This window comes from Saccopteryx bilineata, chromosome 5, assembly GCF_036850765.1.
Source record: "Saccopteryx bilineata isolate mSacBil1 chromosome 5, mSacBil1_pri_phased_curated, whole genome shotgun sequence".
Classification (NCBI taxonomy): domain Eukaryota; kingdom Metazoa; phylum Chordata; class Mammalia; order Chiroptera; family Emballonuridae; genus Saccopteryx; species Saccopteryx bilineata.
The window spans coordinates 6907963-6935463 of NC_089494.1; the positions used below are offsets into that span (position 1 = coordinate 6907963).

Sequence of the window (27501 nt, forward strand, 5' to 3'; positions counted from 1 at the left end):
TCTACTGTTGAGCCAACCGGCCAGGGCCATGTATTGTTAATCTTTTACTGTTCCTAATTTATAAATTAAACTCTATCATAGGTATGTATATATGTATGAATAGAGAAAAACAGTATATATGGAATTTGATACTATCTATAGTTTCAGGCATCCACTGAGGGTCTTAAGACATATGCCGTACTGATGGAGGGAACTGCTCCATAAAATTTATTATATACCAAGTGTAGAGCTAGTTTCTAGAAGTAGAAAGATAAGTAAGACCTAGCTCTTGCTTTTGAGGACTTTGCTATCCCTCAGGAAGACAGAAGCACATTCAGGTAAATTAGAGTACAGATGGCAAGTACTGTAGTATAAGCATGAACAGTCAAGGGAGAGGAGACTGGAGCATGACTAGTTCTTCCAGAGTGAGACAGCAAAGGCATCTTACGTGAAGATGCGCCCAGGAAAACGAATGGAGTACAGAGCAAGGTGTGGGCAAGATGCAGACCCCGGATAGAGTAAAATGGTCTGGGGAAAGATGAAGGGTTGAATGCAGAACAGGATACTGTATAGGAACTAAGAAATTTATTTCCCTCTTTTTCTATTATCAATAGTTTATAATTTCATTTTTTCACTTGCATTGATATGAGAGGCAAGCTATCCAACATTTCCTAATCCTAAGAATAATTTGTCCATACAATTAATTACTTCTCAAATTATATCTTTCTTTCTCTCTTTTTATTATCTTCAATGAGAGGCTTCTTTCCCAAAACTTTCTGCCGGAAGTTGTCTTATTTTATCTGCAACCCAAGCATTAGAAAATGAAGCGACTAGAGTTTCATCGCACGACCAGCAGCGAACATGGACCTCTGACAAGCCTCTGCTCCACACAAGCATTGGTAACACTGGCAGAACTGTCAAATCAACCTTCTTGTAACTTTAGAAATGAACCAAAGGCTTGTAACAATCTGATGTACACTGATTCAAGAGAAATGGCTTAATCTCAGTAAGAACAGTGAGCTTTGTAAGGTTTTTATTGCCTTATTCCCATGTCTCTCTCCCTAGCTCTGCATTACCCCTAAAAACAAACAGTCTTCCAGTATGGTGAAAACCAGCAATGTAGCCACCACGGCAGGGGGCAGAATGGATTTAGAAGCTCACCAAAAACAGCATTACAAAGGAACTGGCATTATTTGATCCATCTGGCGGTTCCCTGAAAACCTCCTTTCACATTAATTTGACCTGACTCACACCTTGCTCAGTGCAAACAACCTTATACCCCTAGGGGTGTTTGTCAAAAATGGAGACTAAGTGTCATGGATAGCTTTGAAAAGGTCTGATATATTCCTGGGGATGAAGACAGACACACACATCTTCAGGGCTGTCTGTACACATGCCCATGCCCAAGAAAGTCCAGATGAGGCCTCAAGCTTTCACTTCTGGCTGACCTTGAATCTCTGACCAAGCTGACAGTGAAGACTAAGACAGAGTTGGAAAGTGCATGGTGTGCCCCAACACATGCCCAGAAGCCCTCAGCAAAGCCTCGGAGACTATCGGTTCTAAGCATTTGAGAGAATCTCTCTCCATTCATTAGCTGACCACTAAGCTAGTAAAGTAGAAACTTCACAAAACAAAGAATAAAGACTCTACTGAATTAGTTTAAGAAAGTCACAAACAGCAGCAAAAACCAACGGTGACAACAACAAACCTTGAGGAGGTGATCTGATTGTCAGAGTTTCCATATTATATTGTTTAAGATGCAACAGATACAGATATAACATGCAAATAGTAATAAAGAGGGCTGTACTAGCTAAACAGAAAATAGATTTCAAGATAAAAAGTGTTACTAAAGCCAAAGAAGGACAATTTATAATGATAATAGGGTCAACCCATCTAGAAGACATAACAATTAAAAATATATCTATATGCACCTAAAAACAGAACCAACAAATAAGGCAAAACTGGCTGAACTAAAAAGGAGAAATAGACAATTAAAACATAATAGTTGAAAACTTCAACATGCAACTTTCAACACACACACACAATTAGAAGACCAACAAAGAATCTGAAGATTTGAAAAATACCATCAGCCGGCCCTGGCCGGTTGGCTCAGTGGTAGAGCGTCAGCCTGGCGTGTGGAAGTCCCGGGTTCGATTCCCAGCCAGGGCACACAGGAGAAGCGCCCATCTGCTTCTCCACCCCTCCCCTCTCCTTCCTCTCTGTCTCTCTCTGCCCCTCCCACAGCCGAGGCTCCATTGGAGCAAAGATGGCCCAGGCGCTGGGGATGGCTCCTTGGCCTCTGCCCCAGGCGCTAGAGTGGCTCTGGTCATGACAGAGCAATGCCCCGGAGGGGCAGAGCATCACCCCCTGGTGGGCAGAGCGTCGCCCCCTGGTGGGCGTGCCAGGTGGATCCCGGTCGGACTCATGCGGGAGTCTGACTGTCTCTCCCCGTTTCCAGCTTCAGAGAAATACCACAAAAAAAAAAAAAAAAAAAAAGAAAAATACCATCAGCCAACTTGATCTAACAGATATCTATAGAACATCCCATCTAACAACAGCAGAACATATATTCTTTTCAAGTATACATGGCTCATTCTCTAGGCCATGAAACAAGTTTCCATAAACCTCAAAAGACTAAAACCATATAAAGCATGTTCTCCAATCAAAGTGGAATAAAAGTAGAAGTTAATAAGAAAAGGAAACTTTAAAACTTCACAAATATATGGCAAATAACATACTTCTAAATATTCAATGAGTCAAAGAAGAAATCACAGGGAAATTATATGATATTTTTAGGTAAATGAGATAAAAAACACAACCTACCAAAACCCGTAGGATGCAACTAAAGTGGTACTTGAAGGTAGAATTATAGTTGTAAATACATATATAGAAAAAAATAGAAAGATCTGAACTCCATAACATAAACTTCTCACATAGGAAACTCATGAAAGAAGAGCAAACTAAACTCAAGCAAGCAGAAGAAAGGAAATTATAATAAAGTGAAAATAAATAGAGAGAGAACAGAAAAACAGGAGAGAAAATAAATGCAAAAGTTGGTTATGCAAAAAGATCAACAAAGTTGACAAGCCTTTAGTTAGACTGACAAGAAAAAAGAGATGACTCACATTACAGTAGTAGCTAGCCCCTTATCCACAAGGGATACATTCCAAGGCTCCCAGCAGATGCCTGAAAGTGTTGATAGTACTGAACCCTGTACATATTGTGTTTTCTCTATGCATACACACTGATGATAAAGTTTAAGTTATAAGTTGAGCATCTTAAGAGATGAATAAGTACAATATACTATAATAAAAGTTATGAGACTATGGAATGCTCTCTCTCTGCAAGCCTACACAAATATCTTTTTCCTTCTTTACAATTTCTCAAATAGAAGAATCATTCTTACTGCAGATCTTAGCTACCTCAGCATACATTTTTTTGCTTTCCTTACTAAGTTGAGAACTTTCATTTTCACTTAAAGAAAGCATGTTAGGGTATCTCTTTGGCATATCCAAATGGCATATTTGGCACACTGGAATCATTGCTCCATTAAATAAAATAAGGGTTCCTTGAACATAAGCATTGTGATACCACAGCAGTTGATGTGAGAAGTGAGATGGCCATGAAGGCACTAATGGGCAGGTAGCATACACTGCATGGATCTACTGGACAAGAGGACGAGTCAAGCCCCAGGTGGGGTGGGGTGAGATTTCATCACACTACTCAGAATGGGGTGCAATTTAAAACTTATGAATTTATTTCTGGAATTTTCCATTTAATATTTTCAGACCACAGTTGACTGTGGGTAAGTGAAACCACAAAAAGAAAAAACAATGAATTAAACAACCAAGAAAAAGGACAAATTCATAGAAAGACACAAACTACTAAAACTGATTTAAGAAGAACCAGAAAAGTTCAATAGACCTATAACAAATAAATAAATTGAATTAATAATTTTTAAAATTTCCCACAAAGACAAGCATAGGCCAGATGACTGCATTAGTAAATTCTACCTAACATTTAAAAAATTAACACCAATTCTTCACAAACCCCTTCACAAACTCTTCTAAAACTCATTTTATGGGATCAGTATTATCTTCAAAAAAACCACAAAGCTATCAAAAGAAAATTACAGACCATGTTCCTTTAGAAATATAAATGAAAAATTCTCAATGGAATACTAGCAAGCCAAATATAGAGACATAGAAAGGATTATACATTATGATCAAGTGGGATTTAATCCAAAAATGCAGGATTGGTTCAACATATAACAGATAATAAATAAAATACATTATATTAATAAAGGATGAAAGTCACACAGACACAGATAACCCCTTCACAAAATCCAGCAACATTCATGAGAACAACTCTCGAAAAACTAGAAACATTATGAATTGCCTTCACCTTAATAGAAGGCATCTACAAAAAAACCCACAGCTCATGTTATCATTAATGCTTTAAGACTGAATGGTTTCCCCCTAAGATCAAGAACAAGTCAAGGAAGTCCACTGCTGCTACTCCCATTCAACACTGTACTGAAGGTTCTAGCCAGAGCAATAGGGTAAAAAAAAGGAAAAAAACAGGCATTCAGATTGGAAAGAAGGAGTACCACTATCTCTATTTGTAGACGACAATCTTCTAAATATAAAAAATCCTAAGGCATCCATAATAAAACTATTAGAGCTAAAAAAAATGAGTTCTGCAAGGCTGCACAATACAAGATTTATATACAAACATTAATTTTATTTCTGTATGTTTCATTTGCAATAGCATCAAAAATAAAAAGATACTTAGGAATAAATTTTTCCAAAAGAATCATAAGCCTTATATACTTAAAACTATGAAGCATCATTGAAAGAAGTTAAAGATCTAATGTGCACATGTTGGAAGATTTAATGACAATACTCCCCAAATTGATCTACAGATTCAACAGAATCCCTATCAAATTCCTGGCTCCCTCCTTTTCTCCCCCCTCCCCCTTTGGCAGAAATTGACAAACTAATCAAATTAATAAGAAGATGAAAGTGACTCAGAATAGTCTAAAAATTTGGGAGGGAGGTTAATCAAAGTTGGAAGACTCACTCTTTCCAACTTCAAAACAATACAAAGTTATAGTAATCTAGACAGTGTGGTGCTGACATAAAGACATATGAATCAATGAAATAGAACTGAGAGTCCAGTAATACACATACATTTTATAGTCAATTTTCTAAAGGGTACCAAGACAAGTCAATGGGTAAAGAATCATCTTTTGGCCTGACTAGTGGTGATGCAGTGGATTGGGTGCTTCTCTGGGATGCTGATGACCCAGGTTTGAAACTCCAAGGTCACCATGTTGATTGTGGAATCATCGACATGACCCCAAGGTCACTGGCTTGAGCATGGGGTGACTGGCTCAGCTTGAGCCCCCTGGTCAAGGCACATATGAGAAGCAATCAGTGAACAATCCAAGTGCCACAACTACAAGTTGATTCTTCTCATTTCTCTCCCTTACTGTCTGTCTGTCTCTCTTTCCCTCACACACACATACATAAAAGGAACCATTTTTTAAAAAAACAGTCTTTTTTGTTCTGAAACAACTGTGTATCTACATGCAAAATAATACAGTTTGCCCTGGCTGGGTGGCTCAGTTGGTTGGAGCTTCATCCTGAAGCGCAGAGGTTGCCAGTTTTATCCCCAGTCAGGGCACATATAGGAACAGACTTATATTCTTCTCTCTCTCTCTCTCTCCCTCCCTCTTCCTCTCTCTCTCTCTCTCTCTCTCTCTCTCTCTTTCCTCCTCTCTCTCCCTTCCTGTCTCTCTAAAATAAATAAATCAAAATTTTTTACAACAATAATAATAAAGTTGGACCCCCTACATCATACCATGTATAAAGATTAACTAAAAATGGATCATAAGCATAAATGAAAAAATTAAAACTATAAACCACTTAGAAAAAAACAGGTTTACCTCTCTGTGATCTGGAATCAGTCAACAGTTTGTTAGGTATGATACCAAAAGTACAAGCAACCAAAGAAAACAGATAAAATAGACTTCATCAAATTTAGAAACCTTTGTGCTTCAAAGAACAGCATCAAGAAAGTGAAAAGACAACCTACAAATGGAAGAAAATGTTTGCAAATCACATATCTGATAAAGAACTGGTATCTAGAATATACAAACTACTCCCAACTCAGTAATATAAAGATAATCCTATTTTTAAATGACCAAAGGATTTGAACAGAGATTTCCCCAAAGAAGACAAAAAAAAACAACAATAGCCAAGAAGCACACGGAAACACGTTCAGCATCATTCATCAGTCATAAGGAAGCACAAATCAAAACCACACGAGATCCTACTTCACAGCCTTATGGATGGCTCTAATTACAAATGCAGATAACAAAAGCTGGTGAGGCAATTGGAACCTTCATACACTGCTGGTGAAAATGAAAAATAGGACAGCCACTTTGAAAAAGAGTTTGACAGTTACTCAAAAAGTTAAACTTAGACTGAATGCATGGCCCCTCAATTCCACTCCCAAGTATATATACAAAAGAACTGAAAACATATGTCCACACAAAAACCTGCTCACAAATATTCACAGAAGCATTATTCATAACAGTCAAAAAACAGAAACAAACCAAATGTCTATCAATAAATGGATAAATAAAATGTGGTATATCCGTACAATGAAATACTATTCAGCCATAAAAAGGAAGGAAGTAATTAGTGCTACCACATGTATGAACCTTGAAAACATGTTCATGAGATGATCCATGAGGAAAAGTTCTAAGAAATCTATTAACCCACTGTTTTCTAAAAATAAATGGCTATGGACTCCTTTTTCTCCATAACACCTAGGAAAATCCCAAAGAAACTGCGACCTACCAACAACTTTTGGAAAATCCAAACCTGGTCAACTAATCCATTTGACAAAAGGTGAAATGGCTCTCTCTGTCGTCCCATGTTGAACCGATTTGCCCAAGGTTACCCAGCTAGTCCCTGGGAGAGCAAGTGCCCTTCTGCGTTGCCACACTCCCTTCCCCGAGGAACCTTTCCTAAATGGCAATTTAATCACATTGGACTTCCTGATAAACAGCAAGAGTATTAGTCATTTGATGTTAGTTCTATCTGAAAGCTTTCCCACAAAAGAGTTGACCTGAAAGAGGTTAGTATTATATGTTTCTCCTTTCAACTTGCTATTTCAAGGTTGGTTTTACCTGGAGAGAGAGGAAATTTCTGTCTACTTGGAACAGTTCCATCTTGAAGATATTTCAGTATTTGTTACCACAACACCCTTTCTGTGCTCAGTATTTTTAGCTCATTGTTTTCTATTTTGGCAGCTGAGAAGCTGCAGTTTGTAATTTTACCTCTAGCTTCATATTTCTTCTTAAAAGTGAATACAATGTCCTGTTTATAATAATAAAATCACTAGTTGGCAGAACGACATTAAATGGAAAAAAAAGAAAGAAAGAAAGAAAGAAAGAAAGAAAGAAAGAAAGAAAGAAAGAAAGAAAGAAAGAAGGAAAGAAAGAAAGCAATTGGAAAATTTAGAGCAAGCAATTTTAAGTGCCAAGTTTCACATTTGTAATGGTCCGGTGGAGGTCACTGGGCTTCCTTTTTATTGAGGGAATAGTAAAGAAATAGATATCCACAAGTTCTCCCGTGAAAAACTATAGAAAACACCTCCGCTTCAATGACGTGGCCCAAACTTCCACACTATTACTAACTTTAGGAAAAATGGAAAACTCAGTTTAGTGTGGTATTTTCCCCCTCCAATATTTAGGCTTTCATTTTCCACTTTAATTCAGCTTTGAAGCTTTAGTTTCCTATTCCAGTTTAGCAACAAAGGAAACAAAACAGTATCAATGAAATTGAAAATAACTGGAGCCAGCCTCAGAAATAACTTGGGGGTTTCTTGGGCATCTGGTGCAACCCCATGTAAGCAGTTTCCTTGCCCCGTGCTCCTTCTGATTCCCGAAGGCTTGCATTACTGGTGTTGCTTTCTCCTACTGTCTAAACCTCAGATGCCCTGCTAAAGAGACCTGCAGGTCAGGCCCTGCGAGCGGGGATGCCCCAGAGATGGAACTTGACTCTGGAAGAATGGTACTCCCAATCAGAAGGGCCAGATCGCCCCTAGGAGTTCACACCAGCCTTCCTTCTCAAAAACTGCTAACCAACCATTTTTCTTTTCAAAATAAACACTATTTCTCCCAACTTCAGTTTGCAAAATATTACCCCAATTCCATTGGACTAAAAAAACTGGAATTTTACTGACATAATTGGATTATGAGGTTTAAAGATTGATGGAACTTTTCTGTTCCAAATATAATTGTTCAAATACCAAACCTAAACGGGTATGTTGAAGTCCTTACATAGCTAGAGCCAGGGTAACACTGCAGGCTCCATGGCAGGGTGGCCCAGCGGAGGGGGTCAAGAAGCTATCAGAACCATAGGAGTTGTGAGCCTGTTACAGAAAGCTCTGGGAGTCTTGGGAAACACGTCACCTTTGCTGCAGCCATAGCTTATCACGAAAAGGAAGCCTACTTTAGTCCGTCTGGTTCTCTCTATGCCTGTTCATTTCTCAGATCTCAGCGCCAGCACCAACGGCCTTGGCAGTCTGCTCAGACAGATAGGAAAGCACTTGACACACTCTGCTGTAATTTATCTGAGCATAAATCTGTCTCCCTGAGAAACAGTACAGTCCTGAAGAACAAGGGCTGGGCCTTACCTGTCTTGTATCTCCAGTGACTAACTTATTACTTGGCATATACAATATATACACATATATAACAATATATGTACATAAATGTATATAGGAGAGAAGAAGGGAGGAAAGGGAAGAGACACAGCGGCTTTTATTTAGAAGGGTATGGAATATATATTAATTTATTTATCACACATGTTTTTCAGCATGCGCTGGGACCCATTCCTAGTTCTTTTGACATTCCTGGGAAAGTGAATATTCATCAAACCTCTGTGAAGGCACTGACCCTCTGAGTAAAAGAAATCAGTATTATCAGCCCTTGTACCAAGTACTGCTCTCCTTCACTGAGTCCACATCTGACTCCTGTTTGGTACCTCTGATTCTGCTCCCCTGCTCTGACTGCGAGTGCCGTGAGAACAGACACCCTATCTGCATCTGGCCGCCGCTCATCCCCCACTGCCCACAGGGGTGTTCAGCTGAAACACTGAGTAAGTCTATCACAAGAGCAGTCAAAGAGAAAGGAAAGGTAATCAAATTGAAATACTTCAGCATACTATGGACTTCTCTTTATGTTTTTTATGGTAAAAATAAATAAATAAAAACTATGGCTGCATAACCACAAGAATGAACCCTGGCACTTCAGCAGGGGCGTGGGTCAGGGGTCAGGGAGGGGTAAGGATGAAAGCGTCAGCATCCCAGAACACCACGGTGATGCCCCTGGCCCTCCCGTTAGTTCCCATGCTTTCAGTCATAAGTGAATATTTACAGAAATTACCTAGTTTTAGCTAAACTAATCCTTACAAAATAGGCAAGTGGCTAAAAAAGATTACTGTAAAGATGCACAGATTAAAGACACACTAAGATAATAATAACACAAATACTACCAACATGAGAGAAACAGCAGAGTTGACAGATCTCCTAACACGAATTCATAAACAGTCACATTATGATTTCAAAACAACTGTCAATCATGCTACCAAGCAGATACTTAGACAAAATTAAACATAATTTGTCCCTTCAACGTAAAGGTGATATTTAAACAATGAGAAAAAAAAGTTACTGTTTTGGTTTGGTTTTTTTACAGAGACAGAGAGAGTCAGAGAGAGGGATAGATAGGGACAAACAGGAACGGAAAGAGATGAGAAGCATCAATCATCAGTTTTTCATTGCAACACCTTAGTTGTTCATTGATTGCTTTCTCATATGTGCCTTGACCGTGGGGCTACAGCAGACCGAGTAACCCCTTGCTCGAGCCAGCGACCTTGGGTCCAAGCTGGTGAGCTTTGCTCAAACCAGATGAGCCCGCGCTCAAGCTGGCGACCTCAAAGTCTCGAACCTGGGTCCTCTGCATCCCAGTCCGACGCTCTATCCACTGCGCCACCGCCTGGTCAGGCAAAGTTACTGTTTTTTTGAAAAAACAAAACAAAACAAGAAACTCAAGTGTTGAAGATAAAAATTTAAAAATAGCGCCTAAAGTGATCTAAGTACATAAACTAGAGAATTACTCATATCTATATACTTAAACATCCTAACAGAATTTTCTAACTAGTTTTAAAGATGCCAACTGAAGAATAACCAAAAATTATGAACTCTTTTTTTTAATCCAAAAATGCAGCACCTTTCAATTAGTCCACAAGAACTAATATGAAAGATAGAAACTTATTGCCTGACCTGTGGTGGCGCAGTGGATAAAGCGTCGACCTGGAAATGCTGAGGTCGCCGGTTCAAAACCCTGGGCTTACCTGGTCAAGGCACATATGGGAGTTGATGCTTCCAGCTCCTCCCCCCTTCTCTCTCTCTGTCTCTCCTCTCTCTCTCTCTCTCTCTCTCTCTCTCTGTCTCTCCCTCGCCTCTCTAAAATGAATTTTAAAAAAATAATAAATAAATAAAAAATAAAATAAAATAAAATAAAAGATAGAAACTTATTAGCTGGATTGCAAAATGAATCTGAATATAATGAGTGAATAGAATGAAAAATGAGCGCTATGATTTAGCAAGTGCAGGAAGCCTTTTAAGTTATGATAGCCACCAAAAGCAAAACTAAGTATCAATTTACAGAACTTGTAATCAGACCTTTGCATTTCCATATGCTATTAAAGCAACATTTAAAAAATAAAAAATATTTAATCACATTACTTTTATCAAAAGTAAAATTATTAATATGAAGTTTTCTATACCTTTTTTAAGTAAAATGAAAATATTTTAAAATTTATTTTATTCCCATTATTCTACTCCTATGTCAATTTACAATGAACATAATAAATTAGTAAAGTAGTAAGTATGCTTGTAATTTTAAAATAAAGAGACATATTATTGGGAATTCATGCTCAGCAAAGTTTAGAGATTTCCACTTTAGGGCATCAGAAAGCAGCTGAAAGATTTTAGGCCAAAGGAGTAAAAAAAATACACACACACACACACACACACACACACTCACTCACATACTAGCTGTGGCTCAGTCTGGTTAAATGGAAAAGAAAGAAAAGAGAAAGCATATGTTTCTAATATGTTTAATTTCAAAATGCTTGTGGGTATACAATATTTTTTGTTGTTCTATTGTCTGTGCAGATATAGAGATTGTCTGGGTTGCCGAGTCTAGAACATGCAACATACAATTGTCCATGTGAGAAGCAATCCGTGTGTAGATCTAAAGCGCACAATTCTAAAGATTGGCCCTGAGCTTTGTTGATGGTGACTGCAAATGCCAATCGAATTGGGAATTGCAATCCCTTAAATTGAAATGGCATATCCGTTGGAATCATAGGAATGCGAGGAATGAGGACATCTTCACCTTTGAAAGGTCCTGTCAAGATTGTTGCTTCTATGACATTGCTCATTAATTTTTCACAGCGCACAGACCCAAACACTTCATGTTTTACCATGAAATCCATCACAATTTCAGCTTCTGTCTGAAAACACGTGCTGTGATGTCATGCCTATCCACCAGCGATTGGCCAGGAAGTAGGAGCTGTTGTATATCGTCCCAAGCTGGACTGCATGTGATTGTAATGAACAGGTCTGGATGCCCGTAGTGACGAACATACGCAATTGCATCTTGAGCATACTCATGCATATGTCGTGGACTGCCTGTATATGAAGATGGCAAAATCATTAGTCTTCCAACGTTAGTTGTATTACTATCATTTACAACTGCATCTTGCAAATGAATGTATTCTTCAGAGCAAAGCTTGGTCTGATTCAAACGGATGAATATCATATGTTCTGTTTCTATTTTTGCATACATATCTATGATGTATTGGTGAAACAATTGATGGCATTTCAAAATGAGATTGTCTTCATTCTCTCGAATCATTAATTGGTATGAATAATAGTTCATTGTGCTGCATTTCATATTTGTTTCTTCATCACTGACTGGATTTATCATCTTAACGTTGAAGTGATATCCATCGGCACCATCCCAAAAAATGATTGGATATTGCAGGGCATCGTAGCATCAATAAGTTTCTGCAACATTTGTCAATTGATTGTTTCTCCAATGAAGAACAATATCTCTAGGTTGGAATTGATCTCCAACTATAACAATTGCCACTTCCTCTGTAGTTGGAGCATTGAGTCTTTGCACATGTTCTCCAGCAGCCATTTTGTCAGCATGAATAACACTCTTGTGTGTATCAGATGGCATCATGTCAATTGATGTTTTGAACAAACACACTAAATTGTTGTTTTTTTTTCGTGAAGAAACTCTTACAGTTGGGAAATGATGGACCTTTTTATGCCGGTAGAAATTCCGCAGCGTGCATTCAATTCATCATTGCCATCACCAATGAAATACATTTGTAGGAACTTATGTTGACCATCTTGGAATGGAAGCAGGGAGCCGGCTTTATGATAAATTTGTCCTTTTACTTTGAAAGTTGGCATGAATTGAGCTGTTACGATTTCTGCGCCAAACAACGTCATTTGGAAGCATGAGTTCTATTTCCTGAAGTTAGATAGGAAATGCTTTGATTCGGCGGTATATCCGGCAAGCAAAGTTTTTAATGGCTCTGTTGGTTCTCCAAGTTGAGGCAGTTTAATTTTTCCAGTGGCGCAACACATTCCTTTCATTTCTCCATTAAATTTCAGAGCCTTGCAATAAGGGCACACTTCAATCATAGTGCCGATGAGAACATGCCAGCTCAAACTATAATCATCAGCTGGGTTATACTGGAATGCAAGGCGATTGTAATCGTGTGATTGCTGAGCACGGAGTCATGTTTGACACTGATCTGCTGTTTCTCGTTGACATCTTTCAGCCACTTTCAGCCTGTCGTGTTCATTCTGTTGAGAACGAAGCAGATCTAAAGCTGCAGAATTCGATCGCCCTGCTGGCAACTGTGCATTCTCAAGTCTGGCTGCACATCAATGGATCGTAAATCAGAAACATTGAAATGGAATCATAAAATATTTAGTATAGCATGTGTTTCTTTTACGTCCAACAGATGGCGCTGTTTTTTTTAAAAGCATGTTTTTACCTGTCACAGGTGTGACATCTATATCTATATAATAGTAGGTATATAAAAAAGAGCACATATTCGAATGCAACATTGTATCAAAATTTCAAACCAATCGGTGAAGAACTTTCAAAGATTTAAGATTTTGAACAAACCTTTACATTTTTTTTTTTATTCTTCCGAAGCCAGAAACGGGGAGGCAGTCAGACAGACTCCTGCATGCGCGCCTGACCGGGATCCACCTGGCACGCCCACCAGGGGGTGATACTCTGCCCATCCGGGGCGACGCTCTGCCGCGACCAGAGCCACTCCAGCCGCCTGAGACAGAGGCCACAGAGCCATCCTCAGCGCCCGGGCAAATTTTGCTCCAGTGGAGCCTCGGCTGTGGGAGGGGAAAAATGAGACAGAAAGGAAGGAGAGGGGGAAGGGTAGAGAAGCAGATGGGAGCCTCTACTGTGTGCCCCGGCCGGGAATCGAACCCGGGACTCCTGCACACCAGGCCGATGCTCTACTACTGAGCTAACCGGCCAAAGCCAACAAACATTTACATTTTTATTTATATAGATATTGATATATATATCAGATTTGAATTTTAGAAACATAATCCTAGATCTAATAGGTAGGGATAAAGTGTTTGGAGATTAAAGTGATTAAAAAACACAACAACCCCCTGTTACTATGCTAACAGCAGAGAGCATCCCATGAGCCTCTGTATCTTTGAAGCCTTCCCAGGACACATCCATGTATTTTAACAGAGGCATTCTGCAGAGCAGAGCCTCCGACTCTGTGGTCCTCCCAGAAGGCAATGCGGGTCAAAGAGAAAGGCGAGGGCAGGGCCAGGAGACAGGACTGAGAGCAACACATGATCGCTGGCTGCTGAAGAGTCTTACTGCTCACCTGTGGGCTAGAAGTAAGACTAGAAATGATTGAGCACCTCTCCTTTCTGCTAGTCCCCTTTATAATTATTAAAGTTATAACATTTTAAAATAATTTGAATAATAGAGTAACTTATAAAGCGAAAGTAAAATATTGCCTCCTTACTTCCTGCTACTCCTCCGAGTCCGCACATACTAACCACTATCGATAACCACAGATAAAGGTCTGGATTTTCTCCCAGGAATTTTTGAATATGCATGGGTGCATTTATGTGTGCATATATGTGTACACGTGTATATAAACATTTACATATTTTTTATATTATTTGGCTATATAAAAATGGGCTCATATTCATATTGTTTGGAACTTTCTTCTTTTCCTTCGCAGTATATAACCGCCACGCTTTAGGACAGTGCACATGGATCTAGCTCCTTTTCTGCAGCTGTCGGGAATGCTGTCTTCCTGATACAGCATAGGTTACGTAATCATCCTCTACTGATAGGCATTAACGGCATCACCTTTAAAGAACAGCAGTAATGAACATAGATCCGTGTATACTTTCTCGAGTAGGATGGATGACTGGAAGTGAATTACTGGAAAGAGTAACTATGTTTAAAATGTTGACAGCGACTGCAGAGTGGCTACACTAACACATTTCCAACAATAATGTGCAAGCACTAGTTCTGACCTTTTCTGATTACACTGTTTAATAGATTCCCAGGTTTAGGAAAAGATCTCAGGAAAAAAATCCCCTCAATTTGTACCCAAGAAAACGAAGGTTCAGAGAAAGCTCGGTTACGGGGCCCAAGCTCCCAAAGCCCCTGTGATGAGAGAGCAGACCAGCAGGAGTCCCAGGCACGGTGGATACCGCTGAAAGCCAGGACAGCAACTTCAGGGAGCAGACTCCACCTGCAATGTGTGTTCCCCCAGGCCTCCAACAAGCGGGAAAGGGGACTGTCCTCTCCTTCTCCTTGCCTACCGTTGGCCAGAAGAGGGGAAAAGGCAGCACGTTCCTGAAAGAGACCACAGCAGGAGGAGAGCAGGGGAGGCTCAGGACCAGGCGCTGGGAGCGGAAGGCACCATCAGCTCAGCTGCGTGACGCGAGCACGGCGATGGAAAGGACTCTGACACGGGATGACCTTAGCAAAAACCCTCCCCAGCCTCACTGGGTTGTATGAAAAGTTTCTTGGTTCTAAATATCTCCATGTGGCATCCAAAATGAATGCCAGGACTGAAACCAAATTCTAAAGAGAAATATCAGAAAAGAACTAACATCCCACAATGAAGAAACATCTTCAAAGAAGATGTTGTTATAAAAATACCACAAAAGTACTTTCCAACAAATTCCAGACCTAAAAGTAAAGCTTTAAAATGAAGCTCCAAGCACAGAGTCTTGAATCCTTTGCCCTGTGCCTGAAGAGGCCCACTGAGAGGAAGGCACTGCTCACCAGATAACACTCTTTATTCGACCAGACTTCCAGGGTCGAGCAATGAGAAGGGCAGGTGGCACTGCACCTTCTGAAACCAGGACGGTCTGGAGTGGGGGTTGGCACACTTTCCCAGAAAGAGCCAGAAAGCAAGTCTCTTCGGCTTTGCAGGCCACAGGTCTTTGTCGCAACTATTCAACTCTGCTGCTCTAATGTAAAACTACACCCGCAGACAATATATAGCTGAATAAGCATGGCTGTATTCCAGTGCAACTTTACAGATGCTGAAATTTGAATTTCATGTCATTTTCATGAAAGATAATTCTTGTTTTGATTTTTTCCAATGAGTTAAAGCTATAAAACCATTCTTAGCTCGTGAGCCGTACATAAACAGGCAGCGGGCTGGATTGAGCTGGCGGACCATAACTTGACAACCTCTTGTACAGAGCAGTTAATTCACAACTGAAGTGAACTTGAAGGTTGATGGAAAGATGTGAGCCCAGGTCCTAGGAAAGTGAAGTTAGAAGGCAGAAAGGTAAAAACGTGTTGCTCTGAGAGAGTTTCGAATACTTACCTTAAATCTCTTCTCTTGCTGAACTCCTCTGGCGGTATTGTCCAGGGCGAGCCCTGAGGGAGACATTCTAGGACGTCTGAAGAGAAATCAGAGAAATCCACGCCATACTCTGTGAGTATTCCTTCTGTTTCAGGCTCGATCTCACCAGCCTGCCCAAGACTCTTAGCCAGCTGCCTGTGGACAGGACAGAGAGAGAAAAGCGTGCGTGTGAGTAAACGGAAGACAGGTGCCCATTTCCTGTCCACAATGGAGGGCAGTGGGAAGGTCTTCAAACCTCCTGCCCTTCCCCGGCAGCACACCATCCCCGGAACGGAGAGAGAGCTCCGGTGTCAGAGAGACAATGCCACTCTTGTCCCGTTAGGCCCATGACTACGGTGTCAGTTAACCTTCCCTTGGGAATTCTGACCTGAGGAGTGGGGCCAGACAGCTTTCCTTAGGAGTTCAGAAATTGTTTTCCGTGGAGAAGTTGAACTGCTATTGCTAAAAAGCTTTTGTCAATTCTTTCTCTTGCAAACACCTTTAGAGACAATTCTGACCCACTCAGTTTGCTGTGAAATCATTCATTTCACAGTGCCTATACTTTAAGTCATGCTCACTAGATTAAGTTCAATGTTCATATTTCTCTTACCATAACATTTTAAAACATTTTATCTGAACACAAAAGTAATTTATGTTCACTGTAGAGAAGTTAGAAAACATAGAAATGAACTGAGATGAAAATTATCTGTAATCCAGTCATGTGGCAAAATACTATTCATAGATTAGGGTACTGGTCCGTTAAAAGTAAGATGGCATTTAATGGGATAGTTCTGACATTATGAGTAAGGTTCCACTTTCTCGTGGGCAGATCTCACTCTTTATCTGTGGGTCATCTATACATATGTCAAAACTGGTAGCTCCCAGCCCTGGCCGGTTGGCTCAGTGGTAGAGCGTCGGCCTGGCGTGCAGGAGTCCCGGGTTGGATTCCCGGGCAGGGCACACAGGAGAAGCGCCCATCTGCTTCTCCACCCCTCCCCCTCTCCTTCCTCTCTGTCTCTCTCTTCTCCTCCCACAGCCAAGACTCCATTGGAGCAAAAGTTGGCCCGGGTGCTGAGGATGGCTCCATGGCCTCTGCCTCAGGCGCCAGAATGGCTCTGGTTGCAACAGAGCAACGGCCCAGATGGGCAGAGCACCGCCCCCTGGTGGGCATGCTGGGTGGATCCTGGTCGGGCGCATGCGGGAGTCTGTCTGCCTCCCCGTTTCCAACTTTAGATAAATACAAAAAAAAACCCCAACAAGAACAACTGGTAGCTCCCATTTTCATTAATATTGGCACACCACAGAGAGCACAAATCCAAAGTCATATGCTGAATACAGACAGCCAATAGGAAATGCACCACATGAATCAGCTGCCTTTGTAGATGGTGTCGGGAGACCAAAGATGGCCACCTCCTTTGTTTAGCAGGTCTACCAGGGTGATCCAGGAATCTGCCCTCAGCTCTTCCTGCAAGGAGTTTAGATCTACTATCAGGGCTGTCTCTGGGGCCATTCCATTGCTTTGAAGATGATTCTGTTTCCTGTGTAAGGGCAGACACCTGGCTGCCAGAGTCCTCAGGTGCACAGTGTGGTGGAGGGTGTGTGTGGGGGTGTGGTTGCCTCAGATGCAGATGTTTAACAAGTTCCCTTTTTCAACCTTGCTACTGGAACACGGCAGTGGTGGCAGCAGGGCCAGCCCCATTCCTCATATACCAGCTGAGAGAGACAAGCCCACAATTGACACATATACCTGCCCACCAGCATAGGCTCCAGGTAGCCGTGGCTTCTCACATACAGTGTGGGCTCAGACCAGTGTCTTCTGCTCAAACCTCGATGGTGATCTCCCAGAAAGCACATCAAAAAGCCAAAGACAGCAAAAATACAAGGTGTAAAACAACAGAAAGCTACCTGGAAGGTCCACAAATATTTGGAAATTTATAAACCATGGGCTAAAGAAATAAAAAGAATGTTAACTGAATAAAATATAATACATCATTTGTGAGAAACACCTGAAGTAGTGCTTTCAGGAAAATCTGCAGCATTAAATCTTCATATTAGAAAAGAAATGTGTCTGACCTGTGGTGCCACAGTGGATAAAGCGTCGACCTAGAACAATGAGGTCGCCGGTTTGAAACCCTGGGCTTGCCTGGTCAAGGCACATATGGGAGTTGATGCTTCCTGCTCCTCCCCCCTTTTCTCTCTCTCTCTCTTTCTCTCCTCTCTAAAATTAATAAAGTCTTTAAAATAATTTTTTAAATGTTTAAAAAAAGAGACAAAATGTGTCAAATCAATGATCCAAGTTTCTACCTTAAAAAAAAACAAACTAAAAAAATAAAAGCAAATTAGATCCCAGGTAAGCAGAAGGAAAGAAATAAGAAAGAAACAAGAATAACAACAACAAACCCCAATAAACTAAAAAAATGATTCTTTGAAAAGAGAATAAAATATATAAGCTTCTGATAAGGCTGATCAAGAAAAACAGAAAAGACACAAATTACCAGTATCAGAAATGAGAGAGAGAATATCGTTATAGATCCTACAAGCATTAAAGGATAAGAAAGCAATTATGAATGACTTTAAACCACTATGGTCAATATCTTGAATATGGATAAACTCCTTGAAAGACACAAACTGCCTAAGGTTATTCAAGCAGAAACCGTATCTAAATAGTCCTATATCTATTAAAGAAACTGAACTCATAGTTTAAACCTTCTCACAATGAAAACTCCAAGCCAGATGGCTTCACTGATAATGTTATCAAGTATTTAAGAAAAAATTAATACCAATTCCACACTAACATTCAAATATAGAATAGGATGAAATACTTTCTAACTAGCTTCTTGAAATCAGCATTACCTTGATACTAAAATCAGACAAAGAATTCATGAGATCAATGCCTATCATGAATACATTTTTAAATTCTGAGTCATTTTTAAATTTTAAAATTCTTATAACATCTTAACAACTAGAATTCAGCAATATATAAAAAGGACCATATATCATGACCATTAATTCAAGATTTGTCCAACATTAAAAGTTAATATAACTCTTCATATTAGCAAACAATGAGAAAAGCACATACAATCCTCTCAATAGATGCAGAAAAAGCACTGACAAAAGTCAACATCCATTCATGATCAAAACTCTCAGCCAATGAGTAATTAAGAACATCCTCAACTTGATTAATAGCCTCTGTAAAAATTCTAGACTAGAGCTAATGCCAAAATCAATGGGGAAAGACTAAATTAGCTTTTCTCTGCATCAGAAAGAAGACAAGGGTGTTTACTCTCACCAATACTGTTAAGCGTGGTAGATAAAGAAAGAAGAGGCATACAAATTGGAAAGGATGACTTCCACATTGCCTGTAACTGAGCCAAAGGGCGACCATGCCCATTATAGAAGTGGCCAGCCTCCTACAAAATGCCTGGACTCTCTCTACAGAAAACCCTCTCATTCTACGAAAACCAGTAGTCAGCTCACTATGAATGACGCGGACTCTCCTCAACTCAAGACTTTGAATGTGAAGAGATTGACACAAAGACACAGAGGTGTTTAAGATTAAGACTGATTCCTGGCAGCTAGAGTGTTTCCTAGTGACTGCAGTGGCGTGGTCGTGTCCAGTGGCAATGCTGTCCTGAAAGGGCAGTGGTAAGAGTCATTGGCATTGTGGCCAAACTAATCCTGATAAAAAGACAATGGCTGGATCTCTTCCTCTTGCCTCTCCAGATCTGCCTGGGTTCCCAACCGTGACTTTCTCAGGGCATTCCAGACTCTTCACTGTTTCTGTGAGGCCTTTAATAGCCTTCTCATGGCCCTGGCCGGTTGGCTCAGCGGTAGAGCGTCAGCCTGGCGTGCGGGGGACCCGGGTTCAATTCCCAGCCAGGGCACATAGGAGAAGCGCCCATCTGCTTCTCCACCCCTCCCCCCCTCCTTCCTCTCTGTCTCTCTCTTCCCCTCCCACAGCCAAGGCTCCATTGGAGCAAAGATGGCCCGGGCGCTGGGGATGGCTCCTTGGTCTCTGCCCCAGGTGCTAGAGTGGCTCTGGTCGCTGCAGAGCGACGCCCCAGAGGGGCAGAGCATTGCCCCCTGGTGGGCAGAGCTTCACCCCTGGTGGGTGTGCCGGGTGGATCCCGGTCGGGCGCATGCGGGAGTCTGTCTGACTGTCTCTCCCCATTTCCAGCTTCAGAAAAAATACAAAAAAAAAATAGCCTTCTCATAAGTTCCTTTTCCAACCAGAGTTGTTTGTGTGTTTGTTTCTTTGTACCAAGAATCCAAACAGTTCAAGACTCAGGTCTCATTAATTCTCAAAATGCTAATTAATTTTCAAAATCACTACATTATTACCTGTGTTCACTAGAATGAAGTTTCCATTGAGAATTTGGGGAACTTGATGCCACTGTCTTTGAAGTTTGAAGGACATTTTGGAAATTTATTAGTATTCTGAAAAATTAATGAAACCTAAGTTACCTCCAACCCATCTAAAACCATTTATTATTTTCACAGGTCCCTGGGGTTCTGTGTTCTACATCCATCTCCTAATACTGAGGTCTTTAATGTGTAGGTTCTTAGTTGCAAGCACAAGAATTAACTCTGGTTGGAAAGGGAGTTTATTGGAAAGATATCAGAGAGCTCAGAAATAGTAAGAGACTTGGAGAACAAAAAGGGGGTAGAAACAAAAATTACATGCTCAACTTCTAAATTCTTGATTCCAGGCTAACAGGGAAACTCAGGGACTTCTTACACATATCAAAAAGATTCTTTGGGCCCTGGCTGGTGGACTCAGTAGATAGAGCATCAGCCCAGTGTGTAGACACCCTGGGTTTGATCCTCAGTCAGGGCACAAATGAGAAGCAACCAACTGCCTCTCTTCCCCTCCCTTTCCCTCTCCCCCTTCTCTTTCTCTACCCCTCTCGCAGCCAGTGGCTCAACTGGTCCTAGCGTTGGCCTCAGGCACTAAGGATAGCTCAGTTGATTCCAGCATCAGCCCCAGAGGGGGGTTGCCAGGTAGATCCCAGTTAGGGTGTATGTGGGAGTCTGTCTATCTCCCTTCCTCTCACTTAAAAAAAATTCTTTGAATCTCTTTCATGCTATGATGGTAAAAACTTCAAAGGGTAATAAATCATTACCTTATAGAAGTCAGGGTTGCACTAAGTTGGGTTTTTTTCTCTCTTTTTTTTTTTTTTTTTTACAGAGACAGAGAGAGAGTCAGAGAGAGGGATAGATAGGGACAGACAGATAGGAATGGAGAGATGAGAAGCATCAATCATCAGTTTTTCATTGTGCATTGCGACACCTTATTCATTGATTGCTTTCTCATATGTGCCTTGACCAGACCGAGTAACCTCTTGCTCAAGCCAGTGACCTTGGGTCCAAGCTGGTGAGCTTTTGCTCAAACCAGATGAGCCTGTGCTGAAGCTGGCAACCTCGGGGTCTCGAACCTAGGTTCTTGGCATCCCAGTCCAACGCTTTATCCACTGCGCCACCGCCTGGTCAGGCTGCACCAAGTTTTTTATGTGAAAAGAGGGGGTACCAATCAGAAAGAGTTAGACTCAGAGAAACAGATTTATACACACACACACAAGATATTATATAGAATAGCTAGCTCCAACTGACCTTCCATTGTCACGAGTCCTAAGTGGACTTCGACAGTCTTATATCCATTCTAAGGGTGGTTTCTTAAAAAACAGAGCAGAAACCCTCCCTGCAAGAGCTTCAAGCGATACACCCATGGTCTACTCTGGCTGAGGGAGAACGGCCTGATGGACAGTGGCTACAAGCTTAGCCAGATGAATAAGGACCTAAAAGAAGCAAGGTTGGAGGACTGGTGACGAGGACCCCGGGGGACAAGGCGTGGAGGAAGTGGGCCTACTGACAAGCCCAGGTATGACTGTTTATATTCCATGAAAATGCTCAGAAAAGGCTTCCACTGTGGAGACAGAATAACCTACCCTTAGAGGGTTGGCCAACCAGGTGCCCCAGAGCCGCAGTGCTTGTGCAGTGGGCATAAGTGCCAAGGACATGGTCACAGGCAACGAGCTCCACAGCATGAACTTCCTCTCACTAACGACCGCTTGGCTACCACCCTTGCAGGACGCCAGTTTGCCACCCCAGCCACCAACTCTGAGCCTCTGACACAGAAGGAGCACAGCAGGGGAACCAACCAACTAGTTAATAGTGGGTTAAGTTTGCTGAGCTCTTCGAAGGCAGTAATCTCTCTCCATTAAAAGAAACACCAATTCTGCGTTTGGGTTTGCTACCTCCGTTTGTTATACCTACCTTGCTCGTATAAATGCCTCAATCCATGGACGTACTAAATACCTCTGAAACCGTTATGTTACCAGTTTGTAATCAACAATTTCTCCTTATAGAAGTAGCAAAGCCCTTTGACTTCACTGATTAGAATCACGTAATAGTGCACAATGGACTAAATTGGGAGACAATACCTTCTCAACTGAAGTACTACCCTCCAGACAGAATGTTTCTCTTAGCATCCTAGGGCCGTGCATGTGGTCTGGGAAGGGAGGAGTTGAACCCTTCAATATCATACTTAAGACCACTCACAATAATACCTCTACAGCTGAAAGGTTTTAGTGCATCTGGGGACACAGTAGTGATTCCTCTGAATTGGACACTAAACTAAGAAACCTGATATAACAAGGCATAAAATAAACTGCCCACTTCCTTCCTGAAAAAACATTTGCAATTCAAGCCAGCTGAGAGATGACTCAGAAGTAAGGTTTCAAGATGGCGAGTAATAAAATAAAGAAGTAACTCATATATTATGTTGAGACATAAAGCTGCCAAAATATATATTTGACCATTTTTACCTGTAAAACACAATTTCACATGATTCTACCTTACAGTATTAAAAATCACATAAAATAATTAACCATATATATAATCAGATCAGGCAGATAGTTTCTTTGAGAAGTATAAGCAATAAAATACAACACATGGAGGTCATTAACAAATTAGACTAATATTAAAAGAAATAACATTCTTACATGGGTGAGAACCTCAGTAATAGTCTTTGTGAGGTGAACTTGAAAGAGAATGGCCACCCTACTCTTCCTGGGTAAGGCTGGAGTGGCCCAAAATGATTAGCTTATGCCCAAAGTAAAAAAAGTCCTAAACACTTAAACAGAAGGCATTTTATAATGTCCAACTTTTAAAGTATTATAATATTAACATCCACAAAGAACTCATTAATTGAGGATGAGGGAAGGAGAAGCCATCCCAAGTGTTCTATTAAAAAGAAATGCTACATATAAAAACAAAGAAAGGAACAAGCAAAAAACAATGGCAGAAGAATAAAACATACTCTGTAAGTATGTGGTCCTAGAAATGACTATCTTGATCAAAGATGTTTGCGAGAACTTAACTGATGAAAATATCGCCACTATAAGGGAAGAGCTCAGACCTTGGCCAGTTGGCTCAGTGGTTGAGTGTCAACCTGATGTGTAGATGTTCTGGGTTCGATTCCTGGTCAGGGCACACAGGAGAAGTGCCCATCTGCTTCTCTACCCCTCCCCCTCTTGCTTCTCTTTCTCTCTCTCTTCCCCCACTGCAGTCATAGCTCAATTGAAGCAAGTTGGCCCCAGGTGCTGAGGATGGCTCCATGGCCTCCACCTCAGGTGCTAAGAAGAGCTTGGTTACTGAGCAATGGAGCAACACAGTGCAGAGCATCACTGCCTAGTGGGCTTGCCGAATAGATACCCTGGTCAGGGCATATGAGGGAGTCTATCTCTGCCTCCCCTCCTCTCACTGAAATGAAAAAAAAGAAAGAAAGAAAAGAAAAAAGCTCAACTCAATAAGCAGATTTCACAAAAGGGAATAAAAACTAGTGTTTTAGGAAATAAGTAGAAAAAAATAAAATAAAACCATCCCAGACATGCCAGTGATACTGGAGGTAACTAATGAAGAGCTGGCACTATTTGAAAAACAAAATAAGGATCCCAGAGAAAAAGCTCGAGAGAATTGAGGAAAATAAAACTGAAAAGTACAAAGAGCTAAAGGAAAAGATTATAAGGAAAACAGATAACAAAGGCAGACGAAGGAGATCCCACATTGGCATAACTGGTATTCTTGAAGGAAGGAAACAGATAAGTGGGATAGAAAACATGTTCCAAGATACCATTTAAGATGACTTTCATGCTGACCTGTGGTGGCTCAGTGGATAAAGCGTCAACCTGGAACGCTGAGGTCGCCGGTTCAAATCCCTGGGCTTGCCTGGTCAAGGCACATACAGGAAGCAACTACTACTTGAAGATGCTTCCTGCTTCTCCCCCATCTTTCTCACTCTCCTGCTCTTTCTCTCTCTCTTCCCCTCCTCTATCCAAAAATCAATAAATAAAATCTAAAAAAAAAAAAAAAAAATTTTTTTTTTTTTAAAAGATGACTTTCATAAAATAAAAGAGATTTTACAGATAGAAAGAGTATACCATGTTTCAGGAAAAACTAATGCAGACAATCACCACTGAAACATATTCTGAGGAAATTACTGAATTTCAAAAATAAAATTTTATTTCTTTTTTAAAGATTTTACTTATTTTTATTTTTATTGATTTTTATTTTTCTATTAATTCATTTTTAGAGAGAGAGTAGAGAGAAAGAGAGAGAGAGAGAGAGAAAGGGGAGGAGCAGGAAGCATCAACTCCCATATGTGCCTTGACCAGGTGAGCTCAGGGTTTCGAACCAGCAACCTCAGCGTTTCCAGGTCGATGCTTTATCCACTGCGCCACTACAGGTCAGGCAGGATTTTACTTATTGATTTTTAGAGAGGTGGGAGAGAGAGAGACAGAGAGAGAGAGAGAGAAAAAAAGGGGGAGGGGTGTGAAGCATCAACTCGTAGTTGCTTCTCATATGTGCCTTGATCGGGCAAGCCCAGGGTTTCAAACCTGGGGACCTCAGCATTCCAGGTCAATGCTCTATCCACTGTGTCACCACAGGTCAGGCTCAAAGATGAAAATTTCTAAACGCAAGAACTCAGGGAATGCGGTTCTCACAAATATTTTCTGAAAAACTACTAGATAAAGAACTATGGCCTTCCAAGACGTGGAGAAATCTCTCCAAAAAGAAGACTGGTGCTGAGTACGAACCACCCCCATGGCATGGGAGGTGAAAAGGACACAGGTGAGGATGGACCTACGATTGGCAGAACAACTCATACCGGTCATTAGACCTTCACTGAAATTTAAAGGAAAAAAAAATGGCCTTTTATTTTATTTAATTTTATTGGCACTTCGTGCTCTGGTAAAATTTCTCACCAGGTTATATTCTGAGTCCAAAGAAGATTGATTTGTTCACTGAAATTACAACATGGCTCATGAAGACAAAATTGTATTTTGGTTATGGCTTCCAATGCGACCAATGACTCTAAGTTTCTATTAGTAGTAATTAACATTTATTTTACTAAGTTTCACAGGACATTTCTCAAGTAACTTACGTAAATAAATTTGTTATAGATTTTCAGTGGAAATCTATTTGATAGCAGCATAGACTGGGCAGCTTGCAAGAGATAGAAATCTAACAGGTCAGCATGCTGAAGAAGCTCAGGCATTTGCACCTTAGATGCCCCAGAAAGAACCCCATGCTATCTACTTACTCATAAATTCTGCTATCGCCCTAAAAATCAGAATAGCTTGGAATCGCAACAAAGGCAGATCTACTGAAAAACTGACACATATTGTGTATTTGTCTAACAGAAGGGTTTGTTTTCATATTTTAATTTCAGTGTAGCCTGACTGGGTGGTGGCGCAGTGGATAGAGCATCGGACTGGGATGCAGAAGACCCAGGTTCGAGACCCTGAGGTCGCCAGCTTGAGCGCGGGCTCATCTGGTTTGAGCAAGGCTCACCAGCTTGGACCCAAGGTCGCTGGCTCCAGCAAGGGGTTACTTGGTCTGCTGAAGGCCCACGGTCAAGGCACATATGAGAAAGCAATCAGTGAACAATTAAAGTGTTGCAACGCGCAATGAAAAACTAATGATTGATGCTTCTCATCTCTCCGTTCCTGTCTGTCTATCCCTCTCTGACTCTCTCTCTGACTCTGTTAAAAAAAAAAAAATTTTTTTTTCAGTGTAAATTTTATATTAAAATGAACACGGAAAGTAACTTTCCCTTTCATGTGTGATAGTTCAAACATTATAGCTTTTGAAGTAGTTTCCGACTCCTCTTCACTGTCTGAAGAAAGGGCAAGAACTGCTTAGGACACCTCTGATTCAATGTTGTATGGAAACACCTGGCCCATTCCCTTAAAAACCACACTTCAGCCTAGTCAACACTGAAAATTTTCCTTCAAAAACGACTCAGAAACTCCCACAGCCAAGACGACCCTGAGGAGACACAGCAACTGCATACAATGCACAGGTAGCCTGGGTGGGGGGAAATACTCGATTTTTATAAAAATCAAGGCTTTCTGAATAAAAGTATGGACTTCCGTTAAAAATAACTTAGCAGCACTGGTTCATGAACCATAAAAAATAAATTTACTAATGAAACATACTAAGTAACATACACATAAACATGCTAATAGGGAAAGTTGGTACAGGTGTATATGAGAACTCTGAGTACAGATAGTATCTTGACCACTTTTCTGTAAATCTGGAATTGTTGTAAAAAATAAAGTTTATTTTTAAAAAACTGATTCACAGAAGTAGCCCAGGCCAGATGGCTCTGTTGGCTAGAGCATCCCTAGTCAAGGCACATACAAAAATAGATCAATGTTTCTGTCTCTCAATCTCTCTCTCTCCCTTCCTCTCTTTCTAAAATCAATAAATAAAAACTAAAAAAAACAACAACCAGACACAGTAAAAAAGTAATCTAGATTCCCAATAATAGTAAGTGATAAAATCATGGTATAATCGTTCAACTAATTATTATGTATTTTAGAAAAATAATTTGAAGATACAGTGACATAAGAAATAACTGTGAGGCCCTGGCCGGTGACTCAGTGGATAGAACATCGGCCTGGTGTATGGATATCCGAGGTTTGATTCCTGGCCAGAGCACACAGGAGAAGTTACCATCTGCTTCTCTCCCCCAATTCCTCCCCCTTCTCTGCCTCTTCCCCTCCTGCAGCCAGTGGCTCGATTGGTTCAAGCATGGGTCCAGGTGCTGAAGATGGCTCTGTTGGAGTGTATCAGCCTTAAAATGCTAAAAATAGCTCAGTACTCGAGCATCAGCCCCAGATGGGGTTGCATCACTCTACCCACACTTTTCCTAAAGTCCCCCTTCCATACTTGTTGCCTTCTGCTCTGTCGTACTACTGAGCCAAAAACAGGGAAAATCGCATGTTCTCTTCTCCAGATTAAAGAAAATAGTATGTAAATATATGCATCCAAGTACGCTGTGTATTTGCCACACTTTGTTTTCACTGTGTTGTTACCGATGTTCTGGGTCCTACGTGTGCTGATGTTCGATTGCTCTCCACTTGCAGGGTCTCATTGTAACTGTTTGCGTGGAGTTTTCAACGTAAAACTGATATGTATG

At 40.8% G+C, this 27501-nt stretch overlaps 1 protein-coding gene across 1 annotated transcript in view; it reads right to left on the reverse strand.

The window, feature by feature from the left end:
- Positions 1-27501, reverse strand: part of DIS3L2 (DIS3 like 3'-5' exoribonuclease 2) — a 334423-nt gene that overhangs the window by 154931 nt on the left and 151991 nt on the right. Inside the window, exon 9 of the mRNA XM_066233727.1 lies at positions 15999-16172. Coding sequence (XP_066089824.1) covers positions 15999-16172 — 174 coding nt within the window. The remainder of the gene's footprint in view (positions 1-15998; positions 16173-27501) is intronic.